This window comes from Macadamia integrifolia, chromosome 14, assembly GCF_013358625.1.
Source record: "Macadamia integrifolia cultivar HAES 741 chromosome 14, SCU_Mint_v3, whole genome shotgun sequence".
In the NCBI taxonomy this organism is placed as follows: domain Eukaryota; kingdom Viridiplantae; phylum Streptophyta; class Magnoliopsida; order Proteales; family Proteaceae; genus Macadamia; species Macadamia integrifolia.
The window spans coordinates 26171426-26187672 of record NC_056570.1 but is presented as its reverse complement, the minus strand read 5'-3'; the positions used below and the strand labels follow the sequence as shown (position 1 = coordinate 26187672).

At 38.2% G+C, this 16247-nt stretch overlaps 1 protein-coding gene across 1 annotated transcript; it reads right to left on the bottom strand.

Annotated features, from left to right (window-relative positions):
• Positions 1-397: 397 nt before the first annotated feature.
• Positions 398-7486, bottom strand: LOC122062060 (protein RETICULATA-RELATED 4, chloroplastic-like). Its single transcript, XM_042625700.1, has 8 exons — positions 6710-7486; positions 6001-6069; positions 3521-3652; positions 3360-3413; positions 3205-3249; positions 2365-2504; positions 787-912; positions 398-685 (listed from the first exon to the last, which is right to left on the bottom strand). Exons 1-8 carry the CDS (start codon positions 7238-7240, stop codon positions 637-639), a joined length of 1146 nt encoding a protein of 381 aa, XP_042481634.1. The 5' UTR covers positions 7241-7486; the 3' UTR covers positions 398-636.
• Between the last annotated feature and the right edge of the window lie 8761 nt (positions 7487-16247).

The window sequence follows — 16247 nt, the reverse complement described above, 5'->3', positions numbered from 1 at the left end:
TAACCCGTTTCAAAGATTGACCCGTTCAACATTTCTTGGTAGCTACCTTGAATGAGATTATTTTTTTTTTCGACATTTGTGATGGTAGTAGAGGGCTTAGGCCATAGCCCATAATTGAACGCTTATGAGGTGCAGCGGCCAAGGCCCCCCGGTATAGTTAGACCCGGCTCGACTAGGAGAAGTATTTTTATGTTTTGTTGTCTTCTTGTGTAAGCAAGTGAAACAAGTGAGATTTGGTGATTTTCGAGTTGGGGTTTATGGGAGAGAGTTCTTGTTACAAATTTAGGATTTCTTGAGATCTCCATTGTAATCTTCTCTTCCGACGTAGTGACTCATCTTCGGCTTCGCCCATGGATGTAATACATCACATTGGTGTGTGAACCACATTATCTCCATGTTTTGCATGAATCTGTTCATTTTCCCTTCGTGTTTGTTCTAACAATATATACAAGTTCCCATGCATGAGCCGCTTCTGGGAAAAAAACATAAACTGGGAGACCAACAGCTCCAGCAAGCATGATCAAGTCTCTTCTGGCTTTTTTTTTTTTTTTTCCATTCAATAAATAGATAACTTGTTAAAAGAAAAGGAGAAAACCTGAAACCTATATTTGGGACCCTGTAATACCTCTGTCTGCTCTATTCACGAATCTTTTGAATACCTACCCAACGAGCATAATCCACCCACCTGTTCAAACAACATATATCTCTAACATTAGTATTGAACAACAGAAGGGAATAGGATTTGTTACTGTAGAAATCTAAAAAAACACAGTTCAAGAAACTCACATCAATGACCCTAAGAATGTGTTGCCTGTCCGAACAGCAAAGCAGAGTGCACTCAATACAACCTTCTGATTGTGCAGCATTGGTTCCAAAATCCGCTGTTCAATTACACCAGCCAGTATTTGGTACCTGTTTAACAATGAATATATTATTACTCAAGCCCATTGATGAATGTATGTTAACCAGGAAAAGAAAAAAAAAACAATAGGTTGATGCTATATCTGGAACTTCCAATTCTGAATACTTGATGCCAGAATCAACCTTCACTGAACATTCTTCACTTGCCATAAAGCTGGAAGTTGTTCAAATTTCCTAACTCAAATTCTGACTATCTTTTATTCAAGAATTGGACATCCTATCATTCTGGTGGTGGTCTAAGATCTAGTAATACCATAGCAGATAAGCTTGCTAGAGAGAGATCCTCTACGGATCATATCACAGGGCTTTATCCCATTATGTAGTCATGTCATGATACCTTTGCACCTCTATTGTTACTGTTCTTACACTAGTAATTGATGTACCATTTGCATCCCCCTCTCTGGATTATTAAGTGAAAAATTGATATTCCAAAGAAAAAAAATCTACTGTTTCCTGTATCATATCTAACTATTTGGAAAAATAAAAAATAAAGAAGATAGGTGCTACTGATTCTTCTACAGCTTCTGTATTTTTTTCAGGAATACGTGATAGTGCAGTCTACAGGGGTCCTTGGTCAAAGCAACAATTATGCATAGAATGACAAAAATAGCAGGGCAATAGGTTTTATTAATAACAATAAAAGAGAGTGACTACAAAATTATTTACAATTAGATGATGGTTGTCCGTACGTTTCACATAAACGTACATAATAGTGAGTATAATAAGATAATCAATTATAACTCTTCATTCTAGGTATGTCCTAATACCCAAAAATTGCAGTTGCGCAAGCTAGATTTACACTTTACCTGATTCTTATTGACACTTTGCTAGCACTATGAATATTCTGTTGCAAGTTCACATTTTTTATCACTAGCACAAACTCAACCGTGGAGTTTCTTTTGCCTTAACACATTTATAATCTTCTTTTGCAAGTTCACATTTTTAACACTAGCACAAGCCCAACTAAACATTGAGTTCTTTTTCCCAGCGCAGGTTATGTCAATAAAATCTTTTGTTACCGCTGGTCTTCTGGCCGATTTTCAAATTTTTAGGACAAAAATGAATTTCAAAGCAAGCATTATACTGAAATGTCAATGAAAATAAAGAGAACAGATAGAAAACAAAAATAGCATATAATATTTTATGCATAAATGCACATCTTCGTAAAGTTTTTTTTTTGGCTAACGACGGGTATCCAGGCCTTCGGCCTGACTAGCCCAGTGGACCCATGCTGACCCCACAACCGCATGGACCGGGTCATACCGGGGCTGAATGAAAACCATTCAACTTTCATTAAAAGCAGTGAAGAGCACTAAACACCCCTGTGGAATGGCCTAAGGTGTGCCTAGTAAAGTTCTTTTCTTGTTACCAATGCAAATAAAGAAAAATGTGGGTTGCACAAAGCAGTAGCCAAAACACTGACATCTTTCAGTAACCACATACCTAAGATTGCTAGACACTGCCATGTAGACACCGTAAGCAACACTGGTTGATAATACAGGAACATCTTCAGCTTCACCAGAAAATTCCTTGTCCACTGCCTTTCTTGCACTCATCAAGGCATTTGTTATACCTGTACCAACCTGGAAGAAAAAGTGAAATATATTGCTTGCCAACATTTTGCAAATGAAGCTTTCATTTAGGATTTAAAGAATAAGTAGCAAGAGAAGATAATAATACTTAGGACAGAGTCCAAAGTGGAGGGAATAATACAAAGACTCAAATGAAAATAACAAACAGTTAGACATTTATAAGATGATCTTCACAGGAAGTTTATGGTGGAGGAAATATACAAACTGTGACATGTTTAGAGTGGTATCTGTAATGGACAAAATCAATGTATAAAGTAGAGGTGTTGGTTTGCTTTGCAAATCAATTTCATTTCTTATCACTTACAAGCCTCTCCTCTTCAGGCCAACCCTTGCTGCCATGCAGAAAGCTTTCTTTGCAAACTGCTTGGCAGATTCTAATACTACATCTACTAAGTCCTGGTATTTAGGGAGAGTGAGTTCTAAATCTGTTTTTGTTTGATTGATTGATGTTGATCAGAAAACGAAACTTGATCAACAGCAGAATTATATTATCATTTCTTGTGTGTAAGATGTAATTATAATTGATGACATTCAGCAACCACCCTCCCCCACCAAAAAAATGTGGATCAAAGGTTCCCAATCATAAAAGCATGCCTATCTGCATAGCAATTTCTAAAAATAGACCACATACAACTACATAAAAGGCTTAACATAAACCACAAGCCTCTGAAAGAAAGAAAGATTGACCTACCAAAGATGCACCGGTCCCAACTGCGAAAAGCTTGGCCCCATTACGCTGAATAACAAATCCACTCCATGAGATACATGCATTAACTAAATTTATCGCAAAATTATTTTAATCAAACATTTAAGATGCAAAGTGATTCGATAAATATTTCACTTTACCACTATAGCACCGATTCTTTGTAAAAGTGAATAGGATGATCCAGCCAATGCTACCTGCAAACAAAAATTCAAAAGGAAAATCGGTATTTTATAGAAACAGTTTTTTTTTTATAAAATATTAGATCAAACACTATTTCAAATTCAATAACCTATGAAACTACCTGAAAGGCATTATCAGGGCTGCCACTGAAGAACTTAGTGATAGATCCAGCACCGACTGCAAGTGGTGGCCGAAGAGAGACAGTAGGAGCAGGAAGCCAAACAAGCATAAAATCTGCAATGATGGCCATGAGCTAAGAATTGGAATGTGTTAGCAAGATATATAATCTAAGAGTTCATAAAATTAAAAAAAATAAAATAAAATAAAAAATAAAAAGTCTATAAGATGAGAACATTACATGGTTCCCAACTAATGAAAAGAAAAGGAGAAAGATAAATTCAAGTAATTGTTTTGCAACCTGGCAAGATGATTTAAGAGAACAATCTAACATTACATATCCAGTGGAAGAAACTTTAAATGGATGTCTTATCGCTTTAGATAGGGGACAATCTAACAGCCCTCGAACTTTCCCGGAGAGCCCTCACACTATCAAACTATCCCGGAGAGCCCTCAAATTGACAAAGACTTCAAATTGGCTAGTAATAAGGCAGTGAGAAAAGAAAGAGACTTCTCCTAGTTACAAAATCAAACATATTCACCCAAGGACAGCTTGCAGCTACACACTGCAGCAGGACATTAACCAGTTCTAGATCATGAGCAATCGAGAATGTGTATAGCACAGGTCTAATCTTTTTGACAAATTCATTCAAATGAATCCTGATAAATTTTTTCAATCATGGTAAGGCATCCCTTGTGAGCAATATACTGCATCAATACCACTGCCAAGGGCCAACAATTGGCAGGAGTATCTCTTAAAAGCAACCCAGAGGAGTAACAGCCAGTTCTTTAACATAGGAGGCAATATTCGCAAGTCAGAAGGGAAAAAAATGAGTAGACATTACAATTAATCCAGGATAATAGGATTCATCAATCCATTCGGGAAGTGAGGCTTCAGCAAGTAAGAGCATGGAGTGGATAATATGATACAAGGAGATGGATAGTTGCAATGTGTGGTTACGGTAGAAAATACTAAGGTGAGATAAAACTAGAGCTGTTTCAACTGTGCATTGAATCTTATGAAATGGGTAAGGAGGATGACTAAGATGGAAGATTGACATGGAGAAGGTTCATAAGCTAGTAGATCTTGAAGATGGAAAAGAAATATGACATGTGTTGCTTGTTTTCTGTTATTTGCAAATGGTAATCCCTAAGACTGCATCCCCAGTTCTAGAAGGTTTCTAAAGGCAATATTCTTCAAAGCATACTTGTCAAGGCATCGTCTAGGCGTCCAGGAAGTTTTGTCTGGATTGGGCGCGGCTTGGTCGCCTAGGCGATGCCTTGGCGCCTTGCTGGTGTCACTTTAATTTTTCCCCCCACAACCATCTTGGTTCACCTAGGCACCGTAACAAGTGACAACTATGCTTCAAAGTTCTATTCATATTGGTGATAGATCCCTTAGGTAAGTTCTTATCAAAAGAAAAGAGTTCAGCATGATAATTGAGGGTAGTTGCCCAATGGGGATAGATCACATCAAAGCGTGCATTTGACACTTCGATTTTCTTAAAAATCATCCTTCCAATATGTCATATGACATATTCTTAAGGTTATAATGTTGTCTAGATTGGTTCCCCATCAAAACCGTTACTGTGAGCCAAATTTTAGGAGATATGGAATAAGAATGTTTTCCCGAGGAAACAGATGTCAGGTTCTGTTCAGCCCCTGCGTAGGCTCTCAATTGCTATGCGAGATGCAAGGATATTCTAATTAGAGTGCAAATGGGAGATTATTGGTGGCCTATTCTTCTTCATCTCCGATGTAACTGACCTTAACAAACATCACTCTTCCATTTTCCATTGATACTCCTTAAATCTCACTCAGTGATTTGCTTAGTTGAAGGCTTTACAATCTCCCAAAGCACTATGGTTCTCCACAGGCAACATGGGCCACTGCAGTAGAACCGCCTTTACTATATCACAGATCAAATCATATGATATACTTTCAAGCTTCAACATGAGACACTTGTTAAATTATTTCTCAATGAATGCATCATATTATAGGAGAATACAAATCATAGACCTGGAATACTGATGTAAAAGAAATCAGTTTTAAATTGATAAATCCAAGCAAATTTAACAAGAACAAGTAATTTCCCTATCAAACTCCAAGGTTCCATCTATACACTAATTTTTTCAAAAACATTACATATAAGAATGGGTATACAACGCTGTAGAGATTTCTCTGAGCTCAAGCTCAAATTAGTACCTTTTTAAATTACAGGGCAACACTTAGATATAGTATATTTAACATCCAAAGCAAAGCACTTGATAGTGAAGTCAATGACATTGTTGAAATCTTTTTAAATTAACAGTCTTTCATGGACTAGTTACAGTGAGAAGCATCTGACCAACCACTGATCAAGTGCTGATTGAGTGTTTTAACCATTTTCAGTCCAAGCTTACTTTATATCAACAGCCAAACACAGAGTAGTTCAATATTTTCTTTTGTGCATTCCCTTTTGGTGGGGGGGGGGGGTGGCCTTACCACATCAGCCAAAACAAAATCCAACTCCTTGAAAAAATTCTCTCTCCGTCGTTCCCACTCTGCAGCAGTCTGCCAGAAGTAGAGGCAACAGATTAAGATTGGATACACAGTTAACAAATAATACATTCCACCAAATTTAGGAAGGAGAAAAGAAGGGGCTCAATAACAGAAAGCATGGTTGGCAACCCAATTATGATCATAACAAAAGACAAAGTATATTCCTAGGAAAGGTAATGCTAATAAATGATTAAAATCGCCAAATCCCTTGTCACAGAACAACCAAGTTATTTGTGATAAAAGGGTGGGGGGTCATAAGACTTCTGGTGAGCATGGGTTTTTTGTATACCACACCTCACCAACTGCGCTAGGCAGTTGTTGTTACTTTCAAGTAATATCAAATCTCCTTTTAGGACAATTGAGAAGAAGAAGAAGAAGACTAATTCCATCTGAAAAAAATGGCGAGCTGATAGGACACATGGAAGCAATACAATGAACATGAATAGTTTAGTCTCCGCGAACGGGGAGAGGATCCGGATTCAAAACCGCAAACTCCTTTAAATAATCCATCTAATCATTTTAAACAACTCAAGCCATTTAACAAACATCCAAATGGCATTTAACTGAACACTGAGATCTTCTGAAAATTCATCAAGAAAGAATCAGAATTCAGAACCAATGAATCAATGATCCATCGTAACAGCAATCATACCTTAGTGAAGATCCCAACGCCGCACTCGATAGAAACTTTAGTCAAGAACAGATCATCAGCCAGGAGCCGTTCCTTGAACCCTCCGAATTGAAGCAACCACCGGAAAAGAGGCGACTTCTCCAATTCAAAATAGCGGTAGACAATTGATCCAGGAATCCTCCCAGCCTCAATTGCCGAAGCCAGATCCGAAGGGATACTATCCAAAGACCTGCCTACCTCCGCAAGCGCAAGGAAAGCCTCCGCCTTGTTCTTATCCCCAGCATCATCCCCTTCACCACCTCCACCTCCGCCTCCGCCACCACTGTAGTTCCCGCCATTTCCACCACTACTAGCGTCTCCACCGGAGGAAAGCACAATCATCGACTTCCGTCTTCGCTTTGCCTGCCATGTCAGAGGAGAGACGGAATTGGAAGGCTTGAAGGTGGCGAAGCGGCTGAGAGAGGAAGGACTAGGAGATGAAAAGAAGTGGTAGTTGAGCTCGGGAAAAGCAATAGATCGTGTCGACGGATTGACAGTGGCGGTGATCGCCATCGCCTTGTACTTGTTCTTCTCCGCCTCTCTCGTTCGCTCAGACCGAGCTAGAGAGAGAGAGGGGTTGGTGAGTGAACAACGAAGCAGAGTTGCAGAGTAGAGAGGCCAGCAGGTGGAAGAAACGAAGCCCAACAAATTGACACGTCAGCTTTTAATTTTAGTAATGGAGATTCGAGATTGGGATCTTGCATTGTTGGATTTAGATCAAAGTTTTGTGGCACTGGTTTCTGCATTGGGAAAAGACGAAAAGTGGAAAAACGCAAAACTCCAAAAGAGGAAGGCGGAGGAGATGTGTGGATGAAAGGTTCGATGTACGGATCAGAGACGGATCGGTTGTGATCCCATTCCGATTCTAGCTGGATTGAAATCGGCTGGAAGCCGCGTAGGTTGGAATCGGCTGAAACTTGAAATCTATAGATAGTGAATCTGGAAGAAGTAAAAAGATTGTCATGGCACTAAAGGTAAAAATCGTCTGTTGTCGTTGTGTCAGTGCAGTGAGCATTGGGTTGTTAGGAACCTTTTGGGGTGTGTGTTCAGATGCTCTCAACTGTTCAATGCTCACTGGATCTCACTGTTTGCTGCCTCTAACAGTAATTTCACGTGTTTCCATGTGCGGGTGTAAGGGCTACACAATCAGACAACTTTCTCTTTCCCATTTAATAATATATATATAAATAAAGAAAGATCAAACGTGATTTATTGTTAATTAAAAATATATAACAACTAGAAGAGGAAAATTTACCTCATACAATAAAATTTAAAGAGGGGTAAAAAAGGACACTTTCTCCATAGCCCATGTTATAAAGAATCTACGACCATAATTATCCACCATGATAGTCTCATGAAGAGATGTAAACAAATTGGATAAAGATCAAATGTGATCGGATCAAGATATCCCTGAATCCCTGATTACATATAAATACCCCTAAATAGATACAGATGTGAATTAAATCCGTTATTTTGACTATCAATTTACATTGTTGACTTGTGTAACCTAAACCTTTCTCCCTTCCTCTCTTCCTCCCTTCCTCACCTTAATTGATGTCTCTATGTAATCTTAGCTATTTTCCTCATTCTCTGAAGTTTGTTGAATTTTCATTCAACCTCAAGATCATTAGTTATTTAATTTTTAATATTAATCAAATATCTATTTGAATCAGATAGATTCTATTTTGAATTATTCAAATTCAAATTCAAATATTTTTTTTATCAAATATAAATACCTTAAATTAATGCTGATGTAAATCAAATTCAGATTTTTAACTATTCATTTCTACGAGAAATATCTATGCCGACCGTTGATTGAAGCTCAGTCACAAAAAAATGACTATTAGATGCTGTTCGAATTTAAAATATTAGACTGATTCCAATTAGTAAATGCCAGAAATCACATGAAAAGATCTTATTACATTGCGACCCAAAAGAAGAGGGTGGTCCGCTGACTCACTGGTCAGGTAGTGGGACGTGATGATAGCCAGCAGAAAACGCTTTCTTGGTCACCCGTTCTTTACTCTCCCGGTCTCTCCCATGGCCCATGTGTTTGTTGAGTCTAGACTCTAGTCATCTAGTGTTTGTTTCCCAATCATTGTGCCTTCGGTTGTTGACTTAAAAAGATCTTTGTTTTTTCATATAAGAAGTAAATTATTATTGTTTATTTTTTGAAGGAATTTTTTTATCGGCATTTGACACCGGCTCAGATGTCAAATAATAATAAAAAAAATTATTATCCCTAATTTTAAACTCAATTTGGAGTAGTCCTCTATTTTGACCTTTAGTTTCATGATAAACCACACACGTCTATTCCGTTAATTTCGTTAAATGATGACATCATCAAGTTATATTTACTAAATGGTCAAATTACGTTTAGTATTCGTCTGTAGTGAGTAGCGGTGTCAATTCGTGGCCCGATCCGACTACACCGATCGGGACTGGTCGTTTATAGATCGGCTCGGCCCGGACCGTTTATTAAACATGTCGGGCTTGAGCCCGGCCCGTTTATAAATGGTCGGTCTCGATTTTGCTACTTGGACCGTCGGGCGCCCGACCGAGACCGACCGAATAATGCCCGACCGAGACCGGCCTATTGTACATCGACTTGGCCCAACCCTTTAATGATTGTAGAATACCTATTTTACCCCCGAAATTAAAGAATAAAAACTAAAAAGTAAAAGACATGTTCACATTTTAAATAATGGTTATATTTGGTATCATTTATTGATTTATTGTCATTTTTTTGGGCTTGCATGAGTGGGCCGGAATATAAGAGCACATTTTAAAGAGGGCCCGTTTAAAAACCGGTTAAAGCCCGTTTAACATTAAATATGTCCGTAGCCCGGTTAAGGCCCGACTAAAGCCCGATTAAGGTAGCCTGATTATAGCCCGAGACTGATTGACCGAATATAAAGTGTACCATGCCCTCAATAACTAAGCCCGATTAGTTAAATGGGCGGACACGGTGTAGCCTTTGAAAGTCTTCAAGCCCGATTAAGCCCGACCGAAACCGAACCGGCCCGACCGATTGACACACCTAGTAGTGAGTCACTGCAACTCACCGCTTAGTACGGCAATTTAAACTTTCAAACTACCCTTGAAGAAGAATAAAAGTATTGTTTTACTCTTCATTGTAAAACTGGCTTCTTGAATCTCCTACCTTTCCAGGTCAACTGCAGAAAACCTTCTCAATTCAATTGCCGATTTTTGAGCTTATCTCACTAGTTCAAGTCCTCTTATAAGTCTTTCTACTAGTTATGTTTTCACATGCCTTTTAACTTGGCCCAACATTTTAGGTGGAATGGGGATTATAATTCTTTCTACTTCTCAAGGTATAATGATAGATTGGGAGACTCGACTAGAAAGAATTGGAGGAGAAATTTTGTGTTATATGAACGAAATTTCGCTGCAACTCGTACGTGGTAGCACCCAGAGTTGTTAAATTCGCCGAATTATTCGCGAATAATTCGCGCGAACAGAATTTTTTCGAATTAAACGAAAAATTCTGACCGAATCCGAATTTTAAATAAAATTCTTTAAAAATCGCGCTTTTTTCTAATTAGATTTAAAATCGCGATTATATCGGACCGAACCGTTTTAAACCGAATAATTCGGTTCAAACACACTTTATTAAAAAAAAAAAAATCGAATTACAAAACCCAAAAAAGAGGGTTTCTGAAGTCTGAACTGAACTTTCGTTTCTCTGTTTCTTCCCCCAAACCCTCATCCTCTCCATCTCCGAGACTCCGACCGGCGACTTGATGTCTCTTCCAAATTCCAATCCATGTCTCCGCCTCTCCGGTGACTTCGTGAGTTCGAAGGTAGGTGACTCGTGACGTCGTGAGGAGCCGTTTTTGTTTCTGGAAGACTGTCATTACTCATTAGACTCATTACCGGCTGCAGGCAGTGCCGCAGTGGTCGGTGCCAAGGACGACGGCGACCGCCGCACCTGCTCGGCTGCTCCACAGACAGCACGCGAGGTAACGCCGTAACGGTTACCTGAGTACGGGCCACAACAGGTCACCGGGTCCTATAGATTCCACGCATTCACGGTTCACCTCGATGCCGCTTCTCGTCTGCTGCAATACTACCGCAGATGCGTTCCAACAGTGTGTCCCCATGCTCCTTAGTCAGCCGGGCTGTGTTGCCGTGTGAATCGTGAGTTCGTGACTAACGCCTGAAGTTCTCAGTCTCAGTCACTTTCCTTTCTCTGTTCAAAATAACAAAAGTTAGGTGTACATATTGCCTTGGTTCCTTAGCCATCGGTTCCCTTCGGTTGCTGAAAATTATACCGTACAGTCCTACTTGTGGGTTGGGTGTAGTTGCTATTTTAATGAGTCTAGCCCTGTCACCTTCCCATGATTTTCATGATTGAATAGAAGCTTTCTGCTCTGGTTCTGTGAATTTCAGACTGATTCAGGGTGAAGGCTCTGGTGGGATTCCAAGCCTGCAGTCAGGTGGATACCTTCTCTCCTATCTTTATTCTTCTCCATAGAAATCAGATCAGAAACTCTGAATATTTTAACTCTGCAATCTGATGTTCTGCTTAAATTTCTCAAATTTCAGATTTGTTCTTAATCTAATATCTGATTATTAAGTTGTTTATCAAACAGTCGCTGGAATATTGCCCATCAATTTGCTTTTCTATTCTTAAGTTTCAAATCTGTTCTAGATTTCAAAATCCAGATCGATAAAGATTCCTAGCTCTATACCATTTTCAAATTCTGATTTTTGAAACTGAATCATTCTTTTTCTGAATCTGATTTATGTTTGCTGATTATTCATTATTTGGATCAATATTTTTTTATTGTTCAGAACGCTAAAATATGCCAATTGATTTTACTGTTTTGTGGTTTCTTAGTTCCAGTTGGATTCTTCAATATCTTGAAATCTATCCATTGGATTTCAATCCAAGAAAGGGCATACCTGGTGCACAAGGCTCCCTATTTTTTATTTTTGAACAGTTAATTACTTAATAAATAAAATAGATACAATAAATTATAAAAAAATAACATCCGAATTTTTTGCCCGACTTTTATTTTGGTACTCGAATAATTCTCGAATCCGAATCCGAATCCGATTTTTATTTTGTCCGCTTTTTTGACCGCTTTTTTGACCGAACCCTTAAATTAACCAAACGAATTATTCCGAATAATTCTTCGGCCGAATAATTCCCGAATCCGAATTTGCTAACTATGGTAGCACCTCATAAGTCCATCTTTAATTGAATTTTTTTTTTTTTCAATTTAACAGGATGTTAACAGTTTTGAGTCCACCACCAATCAAGGAAGATTTCCTATTGGATCCTTTTACTTTAAGAAAAAAAATAAATAAATAAAACAAACTTTGGGAACAAGTTCTTCTCTTGTACACTGCTTCGATTTGCACTAAGTTTGAATTAGAGTTCCAACGGCTAGTTCTTCTTGGAACTTAGGAAAGCCTTGGTTATGGAGGACGAATTAATTCTTTCCATTATTGGTTTGAACTTAAATGCAAATATCTTTGAAAATCCGAGATTGACTCTAGACGGCTATTTGTTGCCTATATAAAAAATTGAGTCATAAGGACTTAATAAACAATTGATCCAAGCTAAAAAAACGAAAGATATCATTTTGAAAAGGGAAAGAAAGATCTTGTGATGATTCAGTGAAGTTAATTTGCGTAAGTAACAGGCTTAAGAAGAAGTCATTTTGTTGCATATTGAGTGAGTTAGGAGTAGCTCACGGATTGTATAGGTGGTGTACAAGAACGGAAATCCTTGGCCAGGTGGTCTAGGTACTCAACCCGAAGGATTGAGATTGAGTGCTGAAATCCTTGGCTTCATCAAGTTCTTCTCCCGTACAAAGGGTGTTAATCGGTTTGATTTCGGTTTAAACGGTGCGAATCGAATCAGTTCACATTTATTTGACTAAAACCATAACCGCACCATTTACTAAACGGTTCCACTTTCTGAAACCGTGACCGTTTAGTAAACGATTTCGGTTTCTACGGTTTCTAAATGGTGTCGATTTCACGATTTTAAACGGTTTCGATTTCGATTTATTCCATACATTTTGTAAAACGGTTCACAATCGGTTTGTTATAACTTGAAGATCATAAGCTTATCAAAAAATAATTGGCAACCACGAATAAGAAATTCTATATTAACAATGGTATGTCTTAATTTGATAATCTAGTGCTATTTCTTTGCATGGTCGTTCTCAAACATTTAGAACTAATATCATACAACATCCAAATCTAGCCTTCTACAGCATAAAATATTAAAATGACATGTGTTTTAGCCAAAACACCCCATCTATGATAACATAATAATATAGTAACATATATGGATTACAAGTTCATGATCTAAAGCCTAAACTTGAACTGAATTGCAATAAATCATACCAAGCAGGATAGGTACTTAATTTAATTGTTAATTATTGTACAGATTACTGTCCCTTCTTTATTTAATTGTTATACGGATTAATCGGATCAGTTTAAACAGTTTAAACGGTTTAAACAGTTTTAAACAGTTTTAAACGGTTCGATTCAAACAGTTTCAATTTGGTTTGAAACCAATGGGTTCCGCAGTTAAAACTGACCTGACCCATTTAGCTAATCGGCCTGAAAATTGAAACCATATTCGTACCATTTACTAAACGATTTTACAGTTTCGATGTAAAAGGATCGGTTCAGTTTCAGTGAACGGTTTCGGTTACAAATTCACATCCTTATCCTGTACACTTCTTCTTCTTCTTCTTCTTGTTACCAAAGTTTGCTTTATTATTTTTTTTTTTCCTCAAAGTAAATGGGTAAGCCGTGTTGATTTTCTATTGTTTTCATAATTGCGTCGAAGAAGAAGAAGAAGAAGAAGCAACGGCATACTGGGGTAGAACTTTCCCAAAGTTTCCTTCATTATTATTATTATTTTAGAAAAATTATGTCCCCTCCCTTGTAGTTTGTCAAAATTACATGTGGATCCAAGGATTTGAACGAATTACGTCTCCCTCCCCTAACATTCAAGGTATGAGTATGCAGTTAATTTTAAACATAAAAAGACCGAATTGCCCTTTAGTGAAAAACCAACTAGAAAAGATAGAAAAATTGGTTTGGTTGAATTGGTTATTGCCGAAAGTGGATGCAAAGGCGCTGCTGAGTTTCTGGGAGCTATTGCTCACCAAAAGCTGGGAAATCGGCGAAGACGAGCACATTCCCAACGTAGAAGTTGATCACCTGGGATGATGAAGTCGACTTGTTTTCAGTTTTCACCAATTGATTGCTCGGGCCGTCTTCGGCGGGAATGGAGGAGGAGGGATGATACCCAAAACCAGCATGTCGGGGAAAGAGATCCATGGATTGGATGTTCCGATTCGCTGTCATATTTCCCTCATAAATGCTCGAAGCTTCGATTGATATCTCCAGGTTCAGTAATAGATTCATTGTCGTCATGGTTTGAGGGCGGGCACAGAGACGACGTTAGTGATGAGGTCGGAGAATTTTCCACGGCGGTTCTATTGGAGAACTAAGGTTTCGAGATCGGTTCTGCTTAAAGGTTTCGTACAGCTTTCAAAGTCAGAAATCTACCAAACTAGCAAGCAGGTCCAGCTACAAGACAAAAAAGCATCTCCCGGCATATCTCTATGTGAGTTATTCTTCCAAAGTTCTACTGAACTGTAAAACGATAGAACATTTAAAATTGGGATAAAAAGCCCGTGTTTTCCACTTTTCCTTCCTATCCCACCATTTCAGGAATATTTCACAGATATGATCATCATTCATCACTGCAACACATTATACATGTGTGTGTGTGTGTGTGTGTGTGTGTGAGAGAGAGAGAGAGAGAGAGAGAGAGAGAGAGAGAGAGAGAGAGATATGAAGATGAGGTAACTGGTAACACGATTACGATGATGATGGTGAAAATTTCCATCATTTTAGGACAAAAGTAAAGGTAAATGGAAGTAACAGATCAATGAAAATGATGCCCCATCACTACTCATAAACAATAATCATACAGCTTTTTCACAGATACAGTATCCTTTTCCTCTGGCCCCCACCACCCAACGAGCCAAGATAAAATATAAATTACAGAAAGAAAAATGAAGAACACAGATAAGAGAAGGCTGAAACCCTCGTTGACGGGCGGGAAAGGAACCACCAAACAGAAACTAGGCAACCGACCCCGACTGAAGGGTCTCTGACACACTTCTTATATGGGGCTATTTACTCGTAATGGTGTTTTCACTTTATTCTCATATGCGTACCCTTCCCCGACCGCAAAAATGAAGAGTTGGAGAAGATCATCTTTTAGACCGTAACAGATGAAGGAAACACCATGATTCACATTTCACAGAGACTATATGCACATTTACTAGTAGGAACCAAGAAGATGCTTCCATCCCCTTAATGGAAAGGAGAAAAAGATGGGCACCGACGTTGCTCTCCAAACTTGGCCAGAGTTCTAAGCTTGAAAAAAACAGAGGTTGAGAAACAAGTTGAAGAGACCATCTCTTCAGCGCTCTTTTATTTTTTATTTTAATGAAAGGGCATATAGATAAGTTCATATATTAAAATAGGGCATTTTAGGTATTAAATGTCATCATATTAATTGATGTCATCAACTAATATTCTTCATTTGATGGATATTAATAGATTGGATCTAATTGTAAGAATCGTAGAAAATGTAAAAGAGGGAAATGTAATTTGTTCAAATCCTTAAACCTACACATAATTTGGACAAACTAAGGTGAGGGGTCGTAATTTTTTCTTATTATTATTTTTTTTTCTCAAATGAAAGAGTACAATTCCTATAATGATAGTGGACTCAAGACTCTTAACGCTGTTAAATTAAATAAAAATATATATTAAAATTTCAGTTAAAGATGAACCTATAACATGCTGCCACGTGCGGGTTGCAGCGAAATTTCTTTCGTATAATATATGGTGATCTTTCTGGGTGACTTTCTATTTGTTTGTGGAAAAGGAAAGAAAAACAGAGGAAGGCCGGGTTGTCTAATATCACTCTTCCTCCATTAGTTGATACTTCAAGGGTACCCCAAATAACGATGAAAACCAAATTTGGGCGTAGGGCTTCAATGTTCTCCTAGCTCTTTGGCTGCTCGATGATGATGCTCCATGGTTGCATGACAAAGGCGATACCAGCGTAACAAAAGCTACTTCTCCTCCTCTCTTAGTGTCAGAGATCGGAATGAGGAATCGGAGAGATCGATGGATCGATAGGAATGAGGTGAAGAGACCACCACTAGCGAGACGAGAACATGGGGCTTGAATTGAGGTTCGAGGGGAGTGAAGGAGAGATGTAGAAGATCTATCTATTGCTACTTGCAGATGAAGAGACATTTAAGGATAGGATACGAGTAATTGCTGCAGTAGTAACTCATTAGACAATGAATGATAGAGAGAGTCTTGAAGTTTTGCCTTACATATCCTTATTTCTCCAATTTTTGTGGTGCGGTTTTCAATTGAATATTGAATACTCTGTGTGAGAGAGAAGATATTTTTTCCTTAAGAGGGACCAAAG

Coding starts and splice junctions, on each gene's coding strand:
- LOC122062060 (XM_042625700.1), bottom strand. CDS start 7,240: ATGGCGATCACCGCCACTGTCAATCCGTCGACACGATCTATTGCTTTT. Junction 3,414..3,520: donor GCCCTGATAATGCCTTTCAG/GTAGTTTCATAG, acceptor TTTTGTTTGCAG/GTAGCATTGGCTGGATCATC. Junction 2,505..3,204: donor TTGGGACCGGTGCATCTTTG/GTAGGTCAATCT, acceptor TTTTTCTTCCAG/GTTGGTACAGGTATAACAAA.